At 33.1% G+C, this 18,829-nt stretch overlaps 2 protein-coding genes across 3 annotated transcripts; both read right to left on the reverse strand.

The window, feature by feature from the left end:
• Nucleotides 1-1,060: 1,060 nt before the first annotated feature.
• On the reverse strand, nucleotides 1,061-2,969 carry LOC113848333 (protein DETOXIFICATION 48-like). The gene is made up of 2 exons (XM_027477797.1): nucleotides 2,826-2,969; nucleotides 1,061-2,608 (listed from the first exon to the last, which is right to left on the reverse strand). The coding sequence occupies exons 1-2, from the start codon at nucleotides 2,967-2,969 to the stop codon at nucleotides 1,061-1,063; spliced, it is 1,692 nt and encodes a 563-aa protein (XP_027333598.1).
• A 5,906-nt stretch (nucleotides 2,970-8,875) lies between these two features.
• On the reverse strand, nucleotides 8,876-16,748 carry LOC113846257 (sucrose transport protein SUC4-like). Of its 2 annotated transcripts, none has more exons than XM_027474310.1 (6): nucleotides 16,022-16,748; nucleotides 13,877-14,616; nucleotides 13,431-13,494; nucleotides 13,305-13,348; nucleotides 9,786-9,948; nucleotides 8,876-9,478 (listed from the first exon to the last, which is right to left on the reverse strand). In XM_027474310.1, the coding sequence occupies exons 1-5, from the start codon at nucleotides 16,521-16,523 to the stop codon at nucleotides 9,787-9,789; spliced, it is 1,512 nt and encodes a 503-aa protein (XP_027330111.1). In that variant the 5' UTR covers nucleotides 16,524-16,748; the 3' UTR covers nucleotides 8,876-9,478; nucleotide 9,786. The 2 variants fall into 2 exon arrangements, with proteins under 2 accessions (XP_027330111.1, XP_027330110.1); XM_027474309.1 differs by having other exon boundaries at nucleotides 8,976-9,543.
• Nucleotides 16,749-18,829: the final 2,081 nt, after the last annotated feature.

Genomic DNA, 18,829 nt, shown 5'->3' on the forward strand with positions numbered 1-18,829 from the left:
CCTCCTCCACTACTTATCACTCTGTTGTGGGTGCATTGTGCCATGAAAAACATTATTTAGATGAGGAATGCTCTCTTTAACATCTTCTTATATGGTAAAATCTTATGATGGTCCTATAAAAGTTCACTCCTTTTAGTGGAATCATTCTTTTATTTCATCCGCTGATAGTGTGTTAAAAAAATGTTAAAAAGTGTTTGCTAAGTGCTAATCATTCTTTCCAACAAAACACACGCTATTGATATATAATTGGATCGTTTAAGCATATTAATTTGAGTTTGATTTGTAGTGGTATATGTGAATACACCTATAGACACTTTATATCCCGTAAGTAATTAAACTGTGGTTGAATAGACCAAAATAAATGCTAACAATTCTCATTAGAACTATAGGAATGCGAGAGATTAGGATAAAATATTTTTTTTCTGCATAGTTCAAATAGAATATCATTTCATGAGCTCTATTATTGTAAAAGAAAATAGAGAATAAGAACAAGAACAGGATGCCAATAGAATTTCATTACAGTGGGTTAGGCCTAGTGTTAAAATGGTATCAAATGATGTTTTTCTGTTTTTGGGTGATCAGTTTTTTGGCCTTTTATGGAAGGGATCAGTACCAAAGTCAGGTAGAAATCCCTTTTGCTCTTCTCTTTCTATGAATGCCTTTATGAAGAAGTAATTACAAAAGAGTAATCATACATATACATTAAATTCTCACAATAACTTTTATAATTCTTTTGTTTTTCCTTATTTCTCTATTACATTATCTATCTTATCATATACTTCCCTCACATTCCCTCAATCTCTCTTAAATTATAAGAAATTTTGTAAGATTTTATTATATAAGGAGTATTTCTCGTTATAAAAGGAAAAGCATTTTTTCTCTTTCTCAATCACTATTATTACTAATACAACCCGAATAAACAAAAAAAAAAAGATGGGGTATTAATAATACAACCTGAAGAAACCAAACAAAAGGGAGGGGAAGGGGAAATTTTATGCTATAGTACAATCCAATAAATTAAGGTAAAAAAAATGGAGGACCAAAAAAAAACTCTGGTTAACTATTCCTGAGTGTGATTGGTACTGTGTATGATGAGTGGATCTGTTTCAAGTGAAGATGTCTTGGTGAGCTCATCACCACCATTAATAACTATCTCTTCAAGACAAGCATGAGCATTCTTGTTCATGTTAGCCTCTACTTTGGTGAATGCAGGTAATTTAGAGTTAGAATCAATAGGAACAGAGCAAGAAGTGGCAGCTATTGTTGAAGTGTGTGTGAGTTCTTTAGCTCTTGCCACTTGCACATTCCAATCTGTTTTGCAAAGAACAAAGAGCATGAGCCCAGCACAGGAGGCTTGGGCTGCAAGCAACCCAAGCCACAGCCCAGCAAAGCCCATTTTGGCCACAAAGCCCAGAAGGATAGCCACTGGCATACCCACCAAGTAAAATGAGCCCAAATTGATGTTGGCACCAATGGTGGGTCTTGCACTGCCCCTTAGAACCCCACAACCTGTGGTTTGTGGACAGTTCCCAAGCTCACAAAGCCCAGCAATTGGTAACACTATTGATGTGAGTTCCAAAATCTCATGGTCATTGGTGAAGAACCTGCCCCATTGGTGCCTCATCAAAGTGGTGAACAACATGGCTCCAAGGCCTAAACCCACAGCACAAAAAAGTGACACTATCATAGAAATTCTTGCTCTTCCAGGGTTGTTTGCACCTAACTCATTCCCAACTCTTGTGGAAACACCAAGGCTTAGTGATGATGGGAACACATAGACCAAAGATGTTGTTTGGATAAGGATTCCCATTGAAGCAATGGTTGCTTTTGGATTAACCAAAATGCCACACAACATTATCATGAACTCATACCACCACCACTCAAGGCACACTGAAACACAAGTTGGAATTGCAAGTGATAGCAATGAAGACCACCCTTTAATGCAATCCACACTTGGAGGAACCCATGAGTCCTTGTATGCACCAGAAAAGTAAACAAATGAGGAGAGGAATAGAATAAGGTTGAGATTTGTCAACACCATTGCTGTGGCAACTCCTGCAATACCCATCTTTAGATGAACCACTAGGAGAAAATTCAAAGGCACGTGAAGCAAAATTGAGATAGCGGAGCAATATGTTAATGGCAATGTGATGCTTTGCGTCCTGAGGTAGATTCTTAAAGGGTGAAGAAGTGAGAGTAAGAAAAGGTCAGGAATAGAGAAAGTAATGAAAGTTTGTGCCATTGATGCTATTTCATGGTCTTGACCTGACCACAAGAGAATTCTCTTCATGTTGAGCCACATGAATGAGATAGGAATAGATGTTGATAGAAGGAGAAGAACCGTTCTTTGAAGTGTCAAGCCAAGTATCTTCCATTGCTTTGCTCCATAAGCTTGTCCACAAATAGGTTCCATTCCCATGGCTAAACCAGAGATCACAGAGTAGCCAGTGATGTTGGCAAAACCAATGGAGAGAGACCCTCCTGCTAGTTCCATCTCACCAAGGTAACCAAGGAAAATCATAGAGATCATAGCTCTTGAATATAAGAGTAAACCAGTTATGGCTGTTGGGCATGATATCTTCCCTATTGCTTTGATTTCTGCAAAGGCCTGAATGAAAGAGAAAAGACAAATAGTTTATATCAATGTGTGTCTAAATTCTAATCATAAAGACATGATAAACTCACATTGTTATTTGTTTTTTTGGTGTCACTATAGAGGGGATAGTAACTTGTGAGATACCTTGTTCAATTCACTTTTACATAAAAAGAAAAAAAATGTATAGTACATGCTTTTACATATTAACTAGATATCGTTTCATAATTACCTCATTAAGAGTTGGCCATCTGTGCAATTCATCTTGAACTTGATCATCATGAGTAGGATACACAACTTTGTGATGGGGAGTTATGAGGTTGGTTTTTGTGGGACACAAAAATGGGGATGGTGAAGATGGTTTGGGATTACACATGGCTAGATATAAACTATTAATAAGGATATAAAAAGAAGAGTTATGAGATTATGGGAGTGTAATTATATAACAAAGGTAGGAAAATATATAGAGTGTGTGTGCTTTGTTAGAGGGAGAGGAACAAGGTTTTGTGTGTGGGGAGAATGGGATGAAGGGTAGGGGGATTTTATGCATGAAAGACTAGGGCCCCTTTTGAAACGTGTCTTAAATTGAAGCATGTGCCATTATTTATATTATATCTACAAGAAAGGGTCAAATTTTTTTTATTTATTTTGAAGAAAAATGTCAAAGAAAGATAAAACTTGAACAAAGAGGTGCCAGTGCCGGTAACCGACCTTGTTCACTTTCTATCCCTATGTAAGTGTTAGTGATATGTTAATTAATTCAGTTTTATTGACTTTATTTTTATAAGTTAAGTTTAAGTAATTAACAATAGTAAACTTTTATGTAAAAAATTATTTACTAATAATTTACCTTCAACTTTAAAGACTAAGATTAATAAAATTGTAAATAATTTTGTTTATTAAAAAGTATAAAACGGTAGAGTATGGCATCTGAAGAATTATGGACTGAAAAAGTTATGTTCAGCTTTGAGTGTGGACTGGAAATAAGTCCAAAGGTATCTTTATGATGGTGAAAATCCAAAGAGGAAAAAAAAGAATAAATGAATGAATACCTTTATTCTCTTTAATGAATATTTTTTAGCCGTCAAAACGACGACAAGTTTAGCTCGATTGTGATGGCACTAAATAGTGGTTATATGTAGCTTGTTTGTTAATGGAAATAGATAATCTTTTCAAACACCATGTTTTGGGTTGTTCTGAATGGAAAATAAAAAATTTTATCCTCAACATGGGAATGATAAGTGGAAGTGATGAAAATGGTGAGAAAGAACTAATTTAGTATAGCCAAGAAAACTGGAAGAAAGGGAAGAACAATGGGTCCATAAAAATATTCTTTTTAAGTTTATTTATGTTATTTCATGTTACAAATAACTTCATTTTAAGTAATTAACAAAATTTTATCTATAAAGATTAAATAAAAAAGTTAGCATAATATTTTATTTCTTTTTTATATAAAATTATTTTAATTAAATAAATTCAGAAGAAAATTTTAAAAGTGGTTAACCAAATTAATTATAATATTATAAATTTATCTTCAATTAAAGTCAATTTCTATTATTATATTAATTATTAAAAAATTTAAAAGTTCAATAATAAAGGACAAACATATTAAAAAATATCGATAAATGCTCTTAAAATTTTGTAAAGAGTCGTATATTAAAGACCACTAAAAATCTCTAAATGGTTCTTATAAAAAGAAAATCAAGAAATAATTTACTAACAATTTATTAATTTTAGCTTTTAAATTTGAGTTTAAACACCTAAATATATATATTTTTTATTAAAAAATATTTTTTACATTAGATATACAAAAAAAATATAATAAATGCTTTTCAATAAAATATTGTTATTATTAAATGTTTAGATACAATTCTCAAAATATAGCAAAAAATAATAAATTAAAATAATAGAAAAAATATTAATATCATACAATATATAATACTCATATTTTTTACTAACATAATTATCTATTAAATAAAAGTTACTTTCTTTCTCTTTACAATTTTTTTTTATATTTCTTCATATCAAACAATCTAAAATACCTTCAATTTTGCACTATTTTCTTTCTATTTAAATTTTTTCTCCTTTTTTTTTGTTTGTATTATCTCTTAAACCAAACAGAATATTACATATGAAATAAACCCTTTTGTTATAGTACTAGTTTATTTCTTTTTTTGGATACTCTCTTACTATTATTTGCCTCTAAAAATCTATTGATGGTTTTACCTAGTTATTTTATTGGTTTCCACTGCCTTCAATGATATAATCACTTGTCATTTGGTACACTCTTTATCAAGTCTTTTATACATTTTCTTTCCACATATTCAAACTATCTAAATTGCACTTCTATACCATATTTTTCAATAATAAAGTATTATTCAAAATTTCTCTCCAATGTCAAATCATCTAACCCTACCCCCCCCCCCCCCGGGGGATGTGCCTCTACATTCCATCCACCTCACAGTGCCACTTGACCTTTTGCTTAATATCACCATCTTATTCTTTTGTTGTTTAGTGTGTTAGATTCAAGATATATTGTTAAATCATACCAATTTAAATGAGGTATGATCTCTAAATTAGGACTAATGCTCCTCATGATTAACTTACACATAATATACTTTTGCCTTATTTCTACCTTAACGAAAGTATGAGCTTTTAATGTTTGTCTCTGATTTCTAGCTTCTCATTTATTTTGTCGCTCAACTCTTCAACTAAAACCATATTATTCACACACATGCTTGGTAAAACCATCTATGATCAACAAGGTAAAAAGGTAAGGAGTTCAGAGTTTATCCTGATCAATGCAGACGAAAAGTTATAGGAAAAAATGGTTATTGCTTCACCTTGTACTCTCATACAAATTATGACCCTACCGTAAGATATATGAGAACATGTCTTTGATTGTCCCAATATAGACAATACACACTTCAGTTTTTTAGGGCCATATGCGAAACTTCTCAAACTACTTTTTTTTATACTTTTTTCAAATCAATAAAGACCATGTGCATGTCTTTTCGATTCCTCTTATATGACTGTTAACTGTGAAAACAAATATTTATTGCTTTCATGATTTATATCTCTGATATAAAACTAAAGTAACTTCTATTAGAAAACGAGACCATGTTAATGGACCCAAGTTTGGGGTCCCCGTCAAATTCTTAAAAAGAAATTGTTAAAAATAATATGCCAAGGGAATACATATTTAATATAGTTCAACACTTTTTGCCTTGTAATTTTTATTAAAAAAATTACAAACTCTCCTTTACAATTGTTTCACAAGTGAAATTATAAATCATTTTTTATAATTTATAATTAAATAAAATTGTAAAGTTTACCAACCAAGTTTTTAATACATTTAAGAGTACAGATTGTGATAAGAAATGTCATAATAAATTCTCATACTTATAATACTTCTTTACCTCTTTTCTTAAAATTTTTCGAATGAATGATGTCCAGTTTAGTCTTAAAATTCTTGTACTAGATTTAAAAACTTCATATACTCCAAATACACAACATGGTTTGTTTTTGTTTTCGACAGTAGCTTATGATATGGAAGGCAAGATGTTTTGGTTTGCATGTTCTTTTAAGGCAGCCAAGCCATGCATGTTCCATTCTTTCCCAACAGATGTCATAAAACCCCATTCCGAACACAACTCTTGCTGTCTAGTGTCGATGTATGGATATATAGAACCACATCTGAAACACCCAAAAGCTAAATAAAACATTCCCTTGATGACCCTCATTCTAGAGATGGCAAATTTTCACTAACATCCAAGTTTAGGCCCCACAGTTATATGCCTCTTCCTCTAATTAATGCTCTTCATATTATTGCTTGTTGAATGTTCAATCACGAGCAGGCACAATGGTTGGGGCATGTTAAATTGTGCACTTACAAGCATTGCAATTTTAGTAATATATTGGTGCTAACCAATAGAGGGGAAATCAAATCTTTAATAGGATTTCTAATCAATATACTATTTCTAATCAATAGAGCCCATTAGCAGGCCCTGGAACCAATGTCTTGTTTTTGGGTTTCAGTTGTAGCTGAGAGGATATTATAATACTACACCTTTTTACGAACGACTTTCCCTTCTGTAAAGGATATCTTCATTTATATTAATATGGGTGAATATTTATATGTTTTAAGTGTATAGGAGTATATAATCAAAAAACATATATAGAAAAAGAAGTCTTTATTGAAAATTATAAAATATTACTGAATTTAATATATTGATAAAATTAAATGCTCTAACTTTTAATAAAAGAAGATTATTTATTATATTTCTTTAGGCATATTGATAAACATATATATGGAATGGGAATAGGTGTTAATGTCATGGATGGGACCACAGGTGGCGTTACTGGGGAATGATGGTGTATTGGTGTGGGTGGACGGCCGTATGGAGAAGAGACAGATGGGAGATGGGAAACATTAGAGTGAGAATTATGTGCTCTAGTCACAACTATTTCGAACAATTTTATGTACTTTATAAATTATTTATGAAAATAATCTTTCATTTTTTAAAGTCATTTAATATATTTTATGATTAAATTTATGTGATAAACTTTTTATAATATTTTTTGGAAAATATATACTTAATTAAAGTGTTTACTGAAATTCCCTGTATGACAAAGGTGATGAGTCTATGATGTGTATAGGATAGCTTCTCGGAGGATCAGAAGAAGCATCTATGCAGAATCATCGTTAACCATAACACATGCAGCAGATCACAAACTTTTCTCTACCGATCAAAATCTTTTTGTTTCATGCATAACATAAATTTAATCTTGTATGAAACACGTGATACCCCACATCAGATTCCAAGCGTTTGTTGCTGAACCAATTAATGTGAATGAATGACATGCATCTTGGAGTGGAACAAATGCTTCAAATTAATCAATAAAGGAGAAGCAACATCAGTACTGAAAATGGAAAAATAAAAACTGGTGTCATCCAAAGGATGAACATGAAATGGAATCCCATTTTGAGTTTGGCATTATGATTGGGTAAGGACAGTGCCTAATTCCCTCCCACCTAAGGGATTTAATAAATTGAAAGAGACCCAATTTTAGGATCACGTGATCATGGCATACAAATGTACTGTCATCAATCAAATAGACATCTTAAGACAAGTTGGCTCGGTGGAGATCAGACAGAATTGTTTTACAAAATTTTATTCTTAATACTCTTTTTTGTAACTACTTTCGCAATTGGGAAAAATATGAGAGAGAGAGAGAGAGAGAGAGAAGTGGGGGATAAAATAAGTGATGTGATGGAGAAAAATAAAGAAAAAAAATGTTATAAAATATTACAATATATAGGGGTAATATAACTTTCTCGTAGATATGACAAAATGAATACTACAACACAACTTTTGAAAGGGAAAAAAGAGTGACAAAACAAATCCAAGTTATAATTTTGACATTAGTAAAGATTATGCTTTTCTAGAAATCGAACAGTTTCCATGACTGTATCCCTCTAACCAAAACTCGCGGGGGCAACTGTTATACCAAGACCGTCTTTCTTTCTTTCTTTCCACGAATCAAATTACTTCCTTTGTTTTGGTTTAATGGAGTTACTGCGGACATAGCATCATTAAACTCTACCACATGGGACCTTGAGTAATCATTTATAGAGACTTATGCTATCCATTTCATGGACCAGAACCAGTAAGCGTCTTACTTTGACCAAATTATAACTTCAGATAAAATATACAAGAACTTTAATTTTAGTAGGCTGACGGAAATGGTCGAATAATACTACTCTATCGCACTTTCATGCATACCCACTTAACTATTTATAATCAATGTAATTCCTGTCACAAATACCAGAGTTAATTATAAATAAACATGAAAAATTATGACATATACCCTTAAAATATTAGTTCAGTAATTGAAAGTAAAAAACTTTTATAATCCATGTGCGTAGTGTCATGTGCCTCAACTTTAATTTCTGACATATTTTCACTGTATTTTTTTAACCGAAACTCTAATAAATTCTCAATCAACATACTCGTTGTAGCAAAGCCTTGGGTTATAGATAAACAGATTTGACAGTAAATAAAAATGATACGAGGTAACGTACGTAGAGTGCGTGCGAATAGAAGTGTTGCGTAAAAGATTATGCGAAATAATTTTAAGCAAATCACGGCGAAGTATCAAACACGAATTTATTCCACGGTACAAAAGCAGCTAAATGAATTAAGGAATTTGTCCCTAAGCATTGATTACGAAACTAGAATAAAAATATAAAATGAAAATAAAAAGCATTTGATTTTGAGAAATGAAGATTAAGTGCTCCTCAAATAATGTCTTAGCATGACCAACAAACTAAATATATAAAGAAAAATGTTTATCCCGAAATAGGGGCATTAAAGCCAGGTCTCCATGATACGCAAAATTCACATATTCACTGTTGGCCATTAAACACATTCATCCCACTAATACAAACAAATCATACATTTATAAGATTCCAACATATCATTATAGAAGCACTAATGCACAATCAGCATTGCCTTGAAATAAAAGAATTTTTCGTGTAGAATAATTCCCAATCAGCAGCAACTCGTCTTAATGGGAAAGGATGTTGCCCAAGATCAACTTTAGAACACATGGAAGATGCCCTAACTACTTTCTCTCGCCTTGAAAGAAATATCTTACACAGGCAGGACTGATTTACAATGACCAAGGTCTCCGTCGATTGCACATAGTGTCAACCAGTATTTGGTGACAGCTTTTATGGTTACATGAGATTCCAATATGGTTGGAAAAGTAATGAAATATCAATTTCGTGTTTTACATTGTTCCTTTGACATAAAGAGTATTCACCCTTTCCTACAACAGCCTGTAGATGTCTCTCATGGTTTACATAGCCAACCAACCTCACTGTGTTAAACAGACAACTCGCTCATCAGGATCACAAACAAAAATTGTTCCCAAAGCTTTCTTTGCTTCAAAAAATAATATCACTCAAAAATCAGGTCATTGGCTTTAGATAATGACCAATAAGATTAAAGCACAGCCAATTCATTTATTTATCAGAAAACAATTGGGGGTGTGGAATCTTGAGCAGAGAAAAGCTCAATAAAAAGGCTACAATAAAAAATAACTATATACAAATTCTTGCTACCTGTTCATTTTCACCATTCTTCTTTGAAAGAAATAAGTGCCAAAAGTAGACAGAACATGATACCTCATACACGGCTTCGAGCCTTTTGTGTGCCACCAGATCGAGGAATAGCCAAGACAGCTATGAGTCCACTGACAAGGGCTGCAACAGCTGCCACAGCAAAGGCTGGGGAGTTTCCGCCACCAAATAGCTGATCCCATGGTCCACTTCCCAGGGACACCACTATCTGTTTAAACATGATAAATATGGTAACTCATTAGCACCAGAAACACAAATCCAATTCACCTCTACAACTCTTTTCACAGACTTTTCATTTATAGAACACACAACATCATTCGCTACACAGTATATGTTTGGAACAATAAATAATAGAAACTGATTTGGTAAATAAATAAAAGTTTGTTAGGGTAGTTATAAAATAGGAATTGACTTAAGTTTGAAACCATTTAGTTTAAGTTGTGCGCATGTAAAAATTAGCCTAAATTTGGTAGGATTAGATTTGACTTTAGTTTAACTAATTTGAATTGAAAACTTTGCCCTTATTAGTTAACATATTTTATTTTACCAATTCTACGTAAGGGCACAAAAGTAAATTTGATAAAAAAAAAAAAAATCCATTCAGCTTTGAGATGTTCCAAACATGAGAATTGAACAGCAAATCATTTCAAATTATATTTTTAAGGAGTCCAAATAAGGGAATTGATGATCTAGTCACTACAATGTAAAGGAGATAGTATCATCCATTCAAATTAATTTCACATTTTCGTGATTTCAAACACAAAAATAATAAATTTAATAGTTTACAGCAGTAGGTTATATGTAAGTGACGCCATAATCTATGTATGCTGCTATACTGAAATCTAAGTTTCTCAAAATGTGATATCTATACTTTTTCATTACAGCATTATGATAATACGAAGTTAAATTCAATTTGTCCCCATCTAATAATAGCTATTCTTAGATTTGATATATCAAAGAGAACAAATCCTTGAAAGAACTATTTAAATATGTTATTCAGCATAATGAAGTTGCTTCTTATATATCAAAAAAGTGTTGAAAATCAAGTATAAGTCAAGTAAAAAGAAGTCTCACATTGTCTAATACTAGAATACTAGAGAAGGTGATTAGTATAAAAGAGGTGATGTCCCACCATCTATTGCCTTAAGTTGTGTTTGGATGGAGAATTTTAAAACTAGGAAATATGAAATCAATAATCAGGAATGCTTAGAGTGAGAGTCAAGTATGAGAAAAGTTATAAATGATAAATTCAGAAAGTTGAGAGTAAAAGAGATATTTTAAAATTATCTGAAAAAACAAGCCATTCTTTCTGCTGGACATAAAATAATTTAGTTAAAATTTTGCAATATTTTAAATTGTTCTTTCTTACTATCTAAATATATGAGTTGTAATTTTGAAATACCGTATACAAACACAACATTAAGGTGTTAGGTGGATGTGATGTCCAAATCCACTTGCAGTGATTTTCTCAATGTGGTAATTACACTCTCTCCCTCTGTATATCTATAGACTTCCCTTGATACTCTAACCCAACAATGGTATCAAAGTCAATCGATTCTGGTGACAAACAAGTATGGAAGTACATGGTAGTAGATCTAAGTGAAGGAATCCTAGTACGTTGGTGATGGATCTGAGAGAAAGAATCCTAGCTGTATCGACAGTCTTTGTACATTGATGGTGGATTCGATCGAAGGAATCCTAGTACAGGTTGTATTGATACAAAAGAAGCATTTGTGGGCCAAGAAATGGTGTGCTCCAACAGTTGAGTGAGCTCTAATGCTTGTGTCATCAAATAATACTTGTGGTGTTAAAAAAACACTTTTGCTAAAGGATGGATGGATAAAGTAAAAAGAAATAGAAAAGAAAAAGAGAAAAAAATGAAGAAAGAAAAAAGACTTATACTTGGAGGCAAGTATTGGAGACTTATACTTGAATTGGAGAGTGTTGGAAATCAAGAATAAGTCAAGTAAAAAGATGTCTTATATTGTCTAAACTAGAGAAGGTGACTAGTATATAAAAGGTGATGTCCTACCACCTATTGCCTTAAAGTTTTAAGTAGATGTGGTGTCATATGCTCAATGTGACTTAATGTGGTGATTACACTCTTTCCCTCTATATGTCTGCAACTCTAATCCAACAACAAGAGCCAAACTAAAGTGGAAGCCAAACCAATCTCATTGAACATTATGCGGGATTGTAGGGTTCAACTTGGAACCAAATATTAACGTAACACAAGTCTTCTGTAAAATAAAAATTATTTTCTAATCTATACTTGATAGGAGTGGAAATGTGGACTTGGATCACGAGGAAAGGCCCAAGGTGTGGAGAGTATATGTAAGAAGAAACCGGAGTAAGGGGAGTAAAGATGAGATGCCAAGGGTTGTAACAGAATTGCCAAACAGTAAGGAATGAATATTTAGTGTATATAGGGAATGATTAGGAGAGAGAGGAGGCTGATTTTTTGGGAAATTCTATTATGGGCAGAGGGCAATAGCCTCTCTGAAGGAGCTGTACTCTGTGGCAATGGGATTGTATTTTCTTCTGTATTATTTTTTTTTTACAGCAAATAATACAATCATTCCCCAATTCTCTCAAGTCATTTATATTGTCTATTTTCTAGTTTCTAACAATACTAAATAAAGCAAAAAGAATAACCCGTACAAGTGCCAAATGCCTGCCAAAAATAGTGCAGGGAACGGTATGCAAAAATAAAAAGTCAGTTGTCAACAGCAATGAACAGATTTTCCCATGGTCACCTGTTGAATTTGGTGAATCTTGGGTCACTTCAAATCTGGCAACAAGTTCTATTGACTAATTTTAAAGGCTTCAGCAAAGGACAAAGGAGACTTTATTGTCCCTATGGGATACAAACATGCTCACGGTCTACCTTTGGAGCTCAGTCTGAGGTTTTTCTTTTCTAAAGGAAATCTTCAATCTATTAATACTTCTTCTATTATTAAATTAAAAAGGACAATTTTAATTGTGTTGCAATAAACCATTGAAAAGCAATAATAAGTTGACCAATTCAAAATTATTAAGTAGACACAGCAAAAACTTAGCAAAGTCTGTGTTAGGCACCAGTTTACGACCTGATGTGACACTTGAATTCAAATGGGAGTAGAACACATTCAATTTTACTGTGTTGCAGTTTGCATGTCCATATTTATGTTTCTTAGTCAAAGGTATACAATAATACAAAACTAAACTGCAACTTTACCACACCCTGAAAAAAGCCTGCACTGATGATCTTATTCAGCAAAAGACCTCAGAGAGGCCAAAAAGTTTCGTTTTAATTAAGGCAAATGCATAGTAAGGGATCACATATTACATCTTACTGCCTTGCCATTTGTGGTATCAACAGATACGACCATTCAACCTCAATTATTTAGACCTCATGACTTGTGACCAATAATTAAGTTCATTTCAAGGTAATTTTAAATTATAGAAGTTGATTAAGTTCAAATGAAAATCTAAGATTATGCTTCCCACAAGGTTGGTATGAACAACAAAATAAAGGTGGTTCAACTTGAATCATACATAAAAGGAATTCAAAAGAAGAAATACCTGTGGAATCACTATTGCCAGATTTAAGACACCCATTGATAACCCTGTAAGTACCAACAATCCATATAAATAATTCTACAAACACCTCTTCAGGAAAGAACAAAAAGGATATGAATACAAGCACACCTTGGCCAAGTCCCAAGGACTCAATATGGGTGGAAATTAAGGCATATGGAACACTGTAAGTGATCTACAATAAATAATTTCAAACGGATTAATTTAATCAAATAGTATATATAATTTCAACACATTCACATATATGGAACGACATTGAAATTTTCATTTCTGACACATCATGTTATCCTCAGAATAAAAGGCATCACAAGGACTGCCCAAAATAAATAAATAAAGGGAGAGGTCATACAAGACAGTACAGTTTGTGCGAAGGGGATTATGCAGCTGAAACAAGTCAATTAATACAATTGATATGTATTTGCCACTACAATTCCAAAACAAATTCAAGAACAACAGACTTTGAACCTTTGTTTTAATGAACAGAGAGACATAAGGACTGCCTTCAAATTGACAGGAAAGGAAAAATATGCTTTTAGTAGTAGAGTAGGGGAACTTACAGACAGTGGAAACCCAAGAACAGTAAAGATAATCAAGGCAGCTGCCACAATGCCAGTTGGTGGTAGATCTTTGCCTACATAGTCCATGTTATTTGCCATATAGGTTACTACTAGTAGTGCAAGAAAGCAAACAGCCATCAGGATGTTTGAGATTCCCCACACAAATCCAGCCCCCCTCTTCCTGCATAGCCACTCCATGAGCAATGATGTTAATCCAAGAACAACTGAATTAAGTAACAAACCAAGTGCTCCCATTCTAACTCCAGCATCATAAATAAGGCCTTGATTTGGATCACCACCATAAACCTCTCGACCCATCCAGTCAGTATCAAAGAGGATAAATGGGAACCACCCAATCCATGTCAGAGCAGTAACAGCCAGAATTATCCACACAGGCGTTGTAAAATATTTGAATGTCCCAAATAATTCCCACATGAAAGCTTCTTCTGCACTACCTGACTCCCCTCCCCCTGCTTCAGTATGGGCTGCCTCATCTGAATTTAAAGGCACTTCATGAGCTGCCATGATGCTGATATATGTTGTGACCACAATGAAAGCAATGTCAAGAAAGAAAGCAGACTTGAGATTTGCACAACTGATTGTGCAAGCAGGGGAAAGTGCAAAAGTAAAAATCTTGTGCCAGCCACTGTATGATCCAGTTGCATAGCCAAGAACATTGCCAACAGCCATAAATAGCGAGTAATAAGCATTTGCAACACGTGTCCTTCGAGGATCCTTGCCTAACATTCCAACAAAGAAAAAGATAAAGCAAAGAATGAAGAGGAACATCAATGCCTTGTTTGGTTTCAAATTGATCATGTTCACTTTCATAAGAATTATGACAGATGTTATAAAAGCATTTTGTTCTTTTTAGTGGTTGGGGGTGTGGAGGGAGTGAGGGAATTCACATGAAGCACGCATGACTCTCTCTCTCTCTCTCTTCCTTCTAAATGGTCATTTCATATGTCTAAAGTAACATATAATTACCAATGCATGGAAAAGCAGTGTTCATAACATTTATTCAAACATTTACGTCAGATGTGACTAAAATAAAATATAATTACTGTATTCTTTTTAATTTAGGTGAGACCTATATTCAATAGTAAATATCAAGCAGAGATCAACTGGATGGAGGATCTATGGCATCATTCAAGGCAGGACTAATTTATTTTCAAAGAAGCTGATTAAATCCCACTTTTTCAACACCTTACGTGCTGAGTCCATAGGGGAATGCAACTAATTGAGTTAGTTCATTTCCTGTTAAAATAATTAGATATCAGTTCTTATTTATGTTAGTTTGGTGAGTTAGTAGCAGCTTATCCTATCCTGCATGGTGCATACACTCTTCGTCGCACCAGCTTACATTCTATATACACAATTATACACATACTTAAGTAGTTACAATGAAAAACAACCATGAGTCTCTAGTTTTGTACAAAATGCATTCTACATATACATTCTATTCTTCCTCTATCAGAGAAAAGCACGTAGCAATCAAAATGCAAGGCCATAACTAAGGTGAAAATTCACTTGGCATCCACACCATAACCATGAGTTTCAAAGCAAGCACTAAACAAATTTAGCAACAAAAGGAATAGAATGAAAATGGTAACACACTCCCCTACTAGAATGCAGAAAGGGAATACAATGCCCTTCAAGACTCAATCCAGTTCCAAAAGCACTTCTTTGTTGCCATTTTAACCCAAACTTCCTTATCCCCCACAAAACAATCCTTGACAAGCAACGTGATTTAATCATTGCAATTCTTCAAATAGGAGATCATTAAGTTGCCAAACTACACATACTACACAACCTTTCCAAATCAAACATCAAATTCACTATTTAGTACAAATCTCTCAGAAGAAAATTCGGTAAAATCAGGTCAACAACAAATACTCACGCCGATTATAACGGTCAAAGTATAGTCAACTGTTCACATGCAAGATACATAGATGAAACCATTCTATATAACACAGTATAAAGCATCAAGAGACATCCAAGTCAACAAGGTAGCTTAAACTTCGTTGAACCATAATTCAAGTAAAACCAATTCACAAAAAAAAAAAAATGAACAGTGGAAACTTCGATTAGGGATAGCGAATCCAACTATCGAAAGCACAAGATAAGACGAAGAACTTCACTTACTAGTGAGATCACCGAGCAAAGCTCTGCAAGGACCTTGCGTAACGTTGTTAGCGACGTCAAGGATCCAAAACCCGATGACGAAAACTGTTATAGCCCAAGGCCGGTAAGACTCGGTGTCGCCGAGCAACCACCCGATATCGGCGGCGTAACCGATGATGAGAACGGCGACGACGATCGCCACCGCACCGAGCAATATAAACGGTTTTCGTCGACCGAACCGGCTAGTGCAGCGGTCACTCATGTGGCCCACTAAGGGCTGAACAAAAAGCCCAGAAACAGGGCCGCAGAGCCATATGATGCTGGCCCATTGATGAGGAATCCCCAACTGCTGCACATACGGCGTTAACAGAGAGAGTTGCAAGGCCCAACCGAACTGAATACCACTCGCTACCGACGTCACCCGTAGCAACTGCTTCAGCGAAACCCTCGCCCGAACCGGCGCTGACGTGGACGGTCGAGTCCTCGACCGGTGTTGGTTACGGTGACCCTCGGGATTCGGCATCACGGTCCGTGCCACTTACCCTCTCTTTCTCTCTCTAGGTTGTTAGAAAAACGGTTTCGTCCGGTGCAACAGAAAAATAGTACTAAAACGCAGAGAGAGAGAGAGAGAGAGAGAGAGAGAGAGAGAGAGAGTGGCGGTTTCACTGTGGTGTAGAGCAGAAGCAAAGTTGGTGCGGTGCAGTGCAGTGAGATTCCGTTGAGTTGTGTGAGAATTGAGATGAATCGCCGAGATTGACCTTTTTGGTGAGATATATTTACGAGACTGCCCTTGCTTTATTGTTAATTGTAACTCTTAATTGTTTGTTTAAGGAGTGTGTAGAGCAACTTGGATCGTGGCTTGTGGATAAAACGACAAGGGAATTAGATAGGAACGGGGTCGTTTAAAATGTGTTTAATTATTATAGGTTAATAGGGACAGGCAAACCGGTAGGGTGTCACATAATGCAAACAGAGCGTATAAAGAAAAGAAAAAGAGGTTCATGGGTTGGCATTGGTCGGCTACTACTAACCTTTCTAGCTCTTTTAGGGTTAATTTAGTAATAATAATCGTTCGTTTGGAAATGCTTCATTGATTAGAAGATTTTTTTTAGCTGCACCTCCACTGCATTGCACATCTAATTTCCATCTTTTTTTAATTTAATATATTTGATTAAAACATGTTCCACACCATTCTTTGCTTTTCGCTTTTAGAGAGTTAATACGTAAAGTGCTTGTGAATATTGCATGGTATATATGCGTATGGACCAAGTCTTTCAATTTTCCTTCTTCAATTATGTTATTTCGATTCATCTTGATCAAGTCAACATGGATACAGTAGTTTTTTATTCATACCAAAGTAAACCCACGTGCCAGGTTTATTTTCTAGAGGACCCTCCACCTTCTGCTTATTTTTTATAAATGGTAATCTGAACTCGATTAGAAAACGAAACAGATTATCCTCTCTACTTTAAAAAAATTATTTAAATAATTCTAAAAAATATATATATATTGTATAAACATCGTAAAAATTTTCTAGAATATTCCTTACCAGACGTAGTACCTTTAAGAGAAGAAAAATAAAGACACGTATTTAATGAGGTGAGGGTGCTTTCCTTCTGATGATAAGCAAAGGGAACAATGATGACATTTAATAGAAGTACCTTTCAGGAAGATAGGTTCCACCAATTCAAATGTTTTTTTTATGCATTTTAAGTATTAATATTAGTTCAATTTTTTATTTTAAATATAAATACTTAGTGCATATATATTTAAATTAAGTTTTCTAAATTTATAAAATTTCAAATACAAATTAAATTAATACAAGTAATCCTAGAAAATGTAAAATCATTTATTTAAAGTTTAAACTACATGAGTTGGTTTACTTAATTTTTTTATCATAATACTTTTTACACTTTGTATATTAACATAATTTAATGTTTTCATGTAAATAAATAGAGCTAAAAGCTCCTTTAAATTAGTTTTATCGTGTACTAAGATTATATGTATTTTATTACTTTAAAAATCTACATATTTTTTATGTTATAGCTTTTATTTCATATATTAATATATGGTATCTTAAAATTTTAATTAACTAAAACTAATGTATAATACTATTTTAACTTTCATTTATATAAATTATATTTACTTTTTTCAGATATATTAATCATTAAACTCTATTTACATCCTTACTTATTATAAAAATTACGTAAACAAAACATCTACTTTTTAATTAGAGAAATAAATATTTTTTTATTTAATATTAATTACATTAATTTAATTATATAATATTATAAATATTGTTAAAATAAAATATAAATTTATGACATCAACTATTTTTTTATCGATCTGCTTAAATTAAATATTTTTATAAATAAAATACAAAATATTATATTTAAGAAAATTAATAAATCGTATTTAATGTTTTATAATTAAATATCATTAATGTTTGTTAATAAAAAAAAAATCTTAGACACCGACACGCGATATTCGTCTTTTTCTATGAAATCAATGTGTAATTATTACGACTATTATTTTATTTTTAATATAAGCCAACGAAGATAGAGATGCTTAGTCATTAATTTAAAATCAGGAAATAATAAATCCTTGAAAGATAAAGCAAGTCAGGCACCTTAATGATCATAGCATTATATTAAGATAAGTCACCCAACAAATGCCATATATTTTGGAATTAAAAAAGAAAATATTAAAAGAAGCTTGACAACAATTCATCTATATACTACCCATTTGAGTATTTTTAAGAAAATAGGAATAGAGTTTATATTATTCTTAAGTTTAAATATATTATTAGTTCCTGTAGGTTATTTTGTA

The sequence above is a fragment of the Abrus precatorius genome, unplaced genomic scaffold, assembly GCF_003935025.1.
Source record: "Abrus precatorius isolate BTA unplaced genomic scaffold, Abrus_2018 Scaffold8, whole genome shotgun sequence".
In the NCBI taxonomy this organism is placed as follows: domain Eukaryota; kingdom Viridiplantae; phylum Streptophyta; class Magnoliopsida; order Fabales; family Fabaceae; genus Abrus; species Abrus precatorius.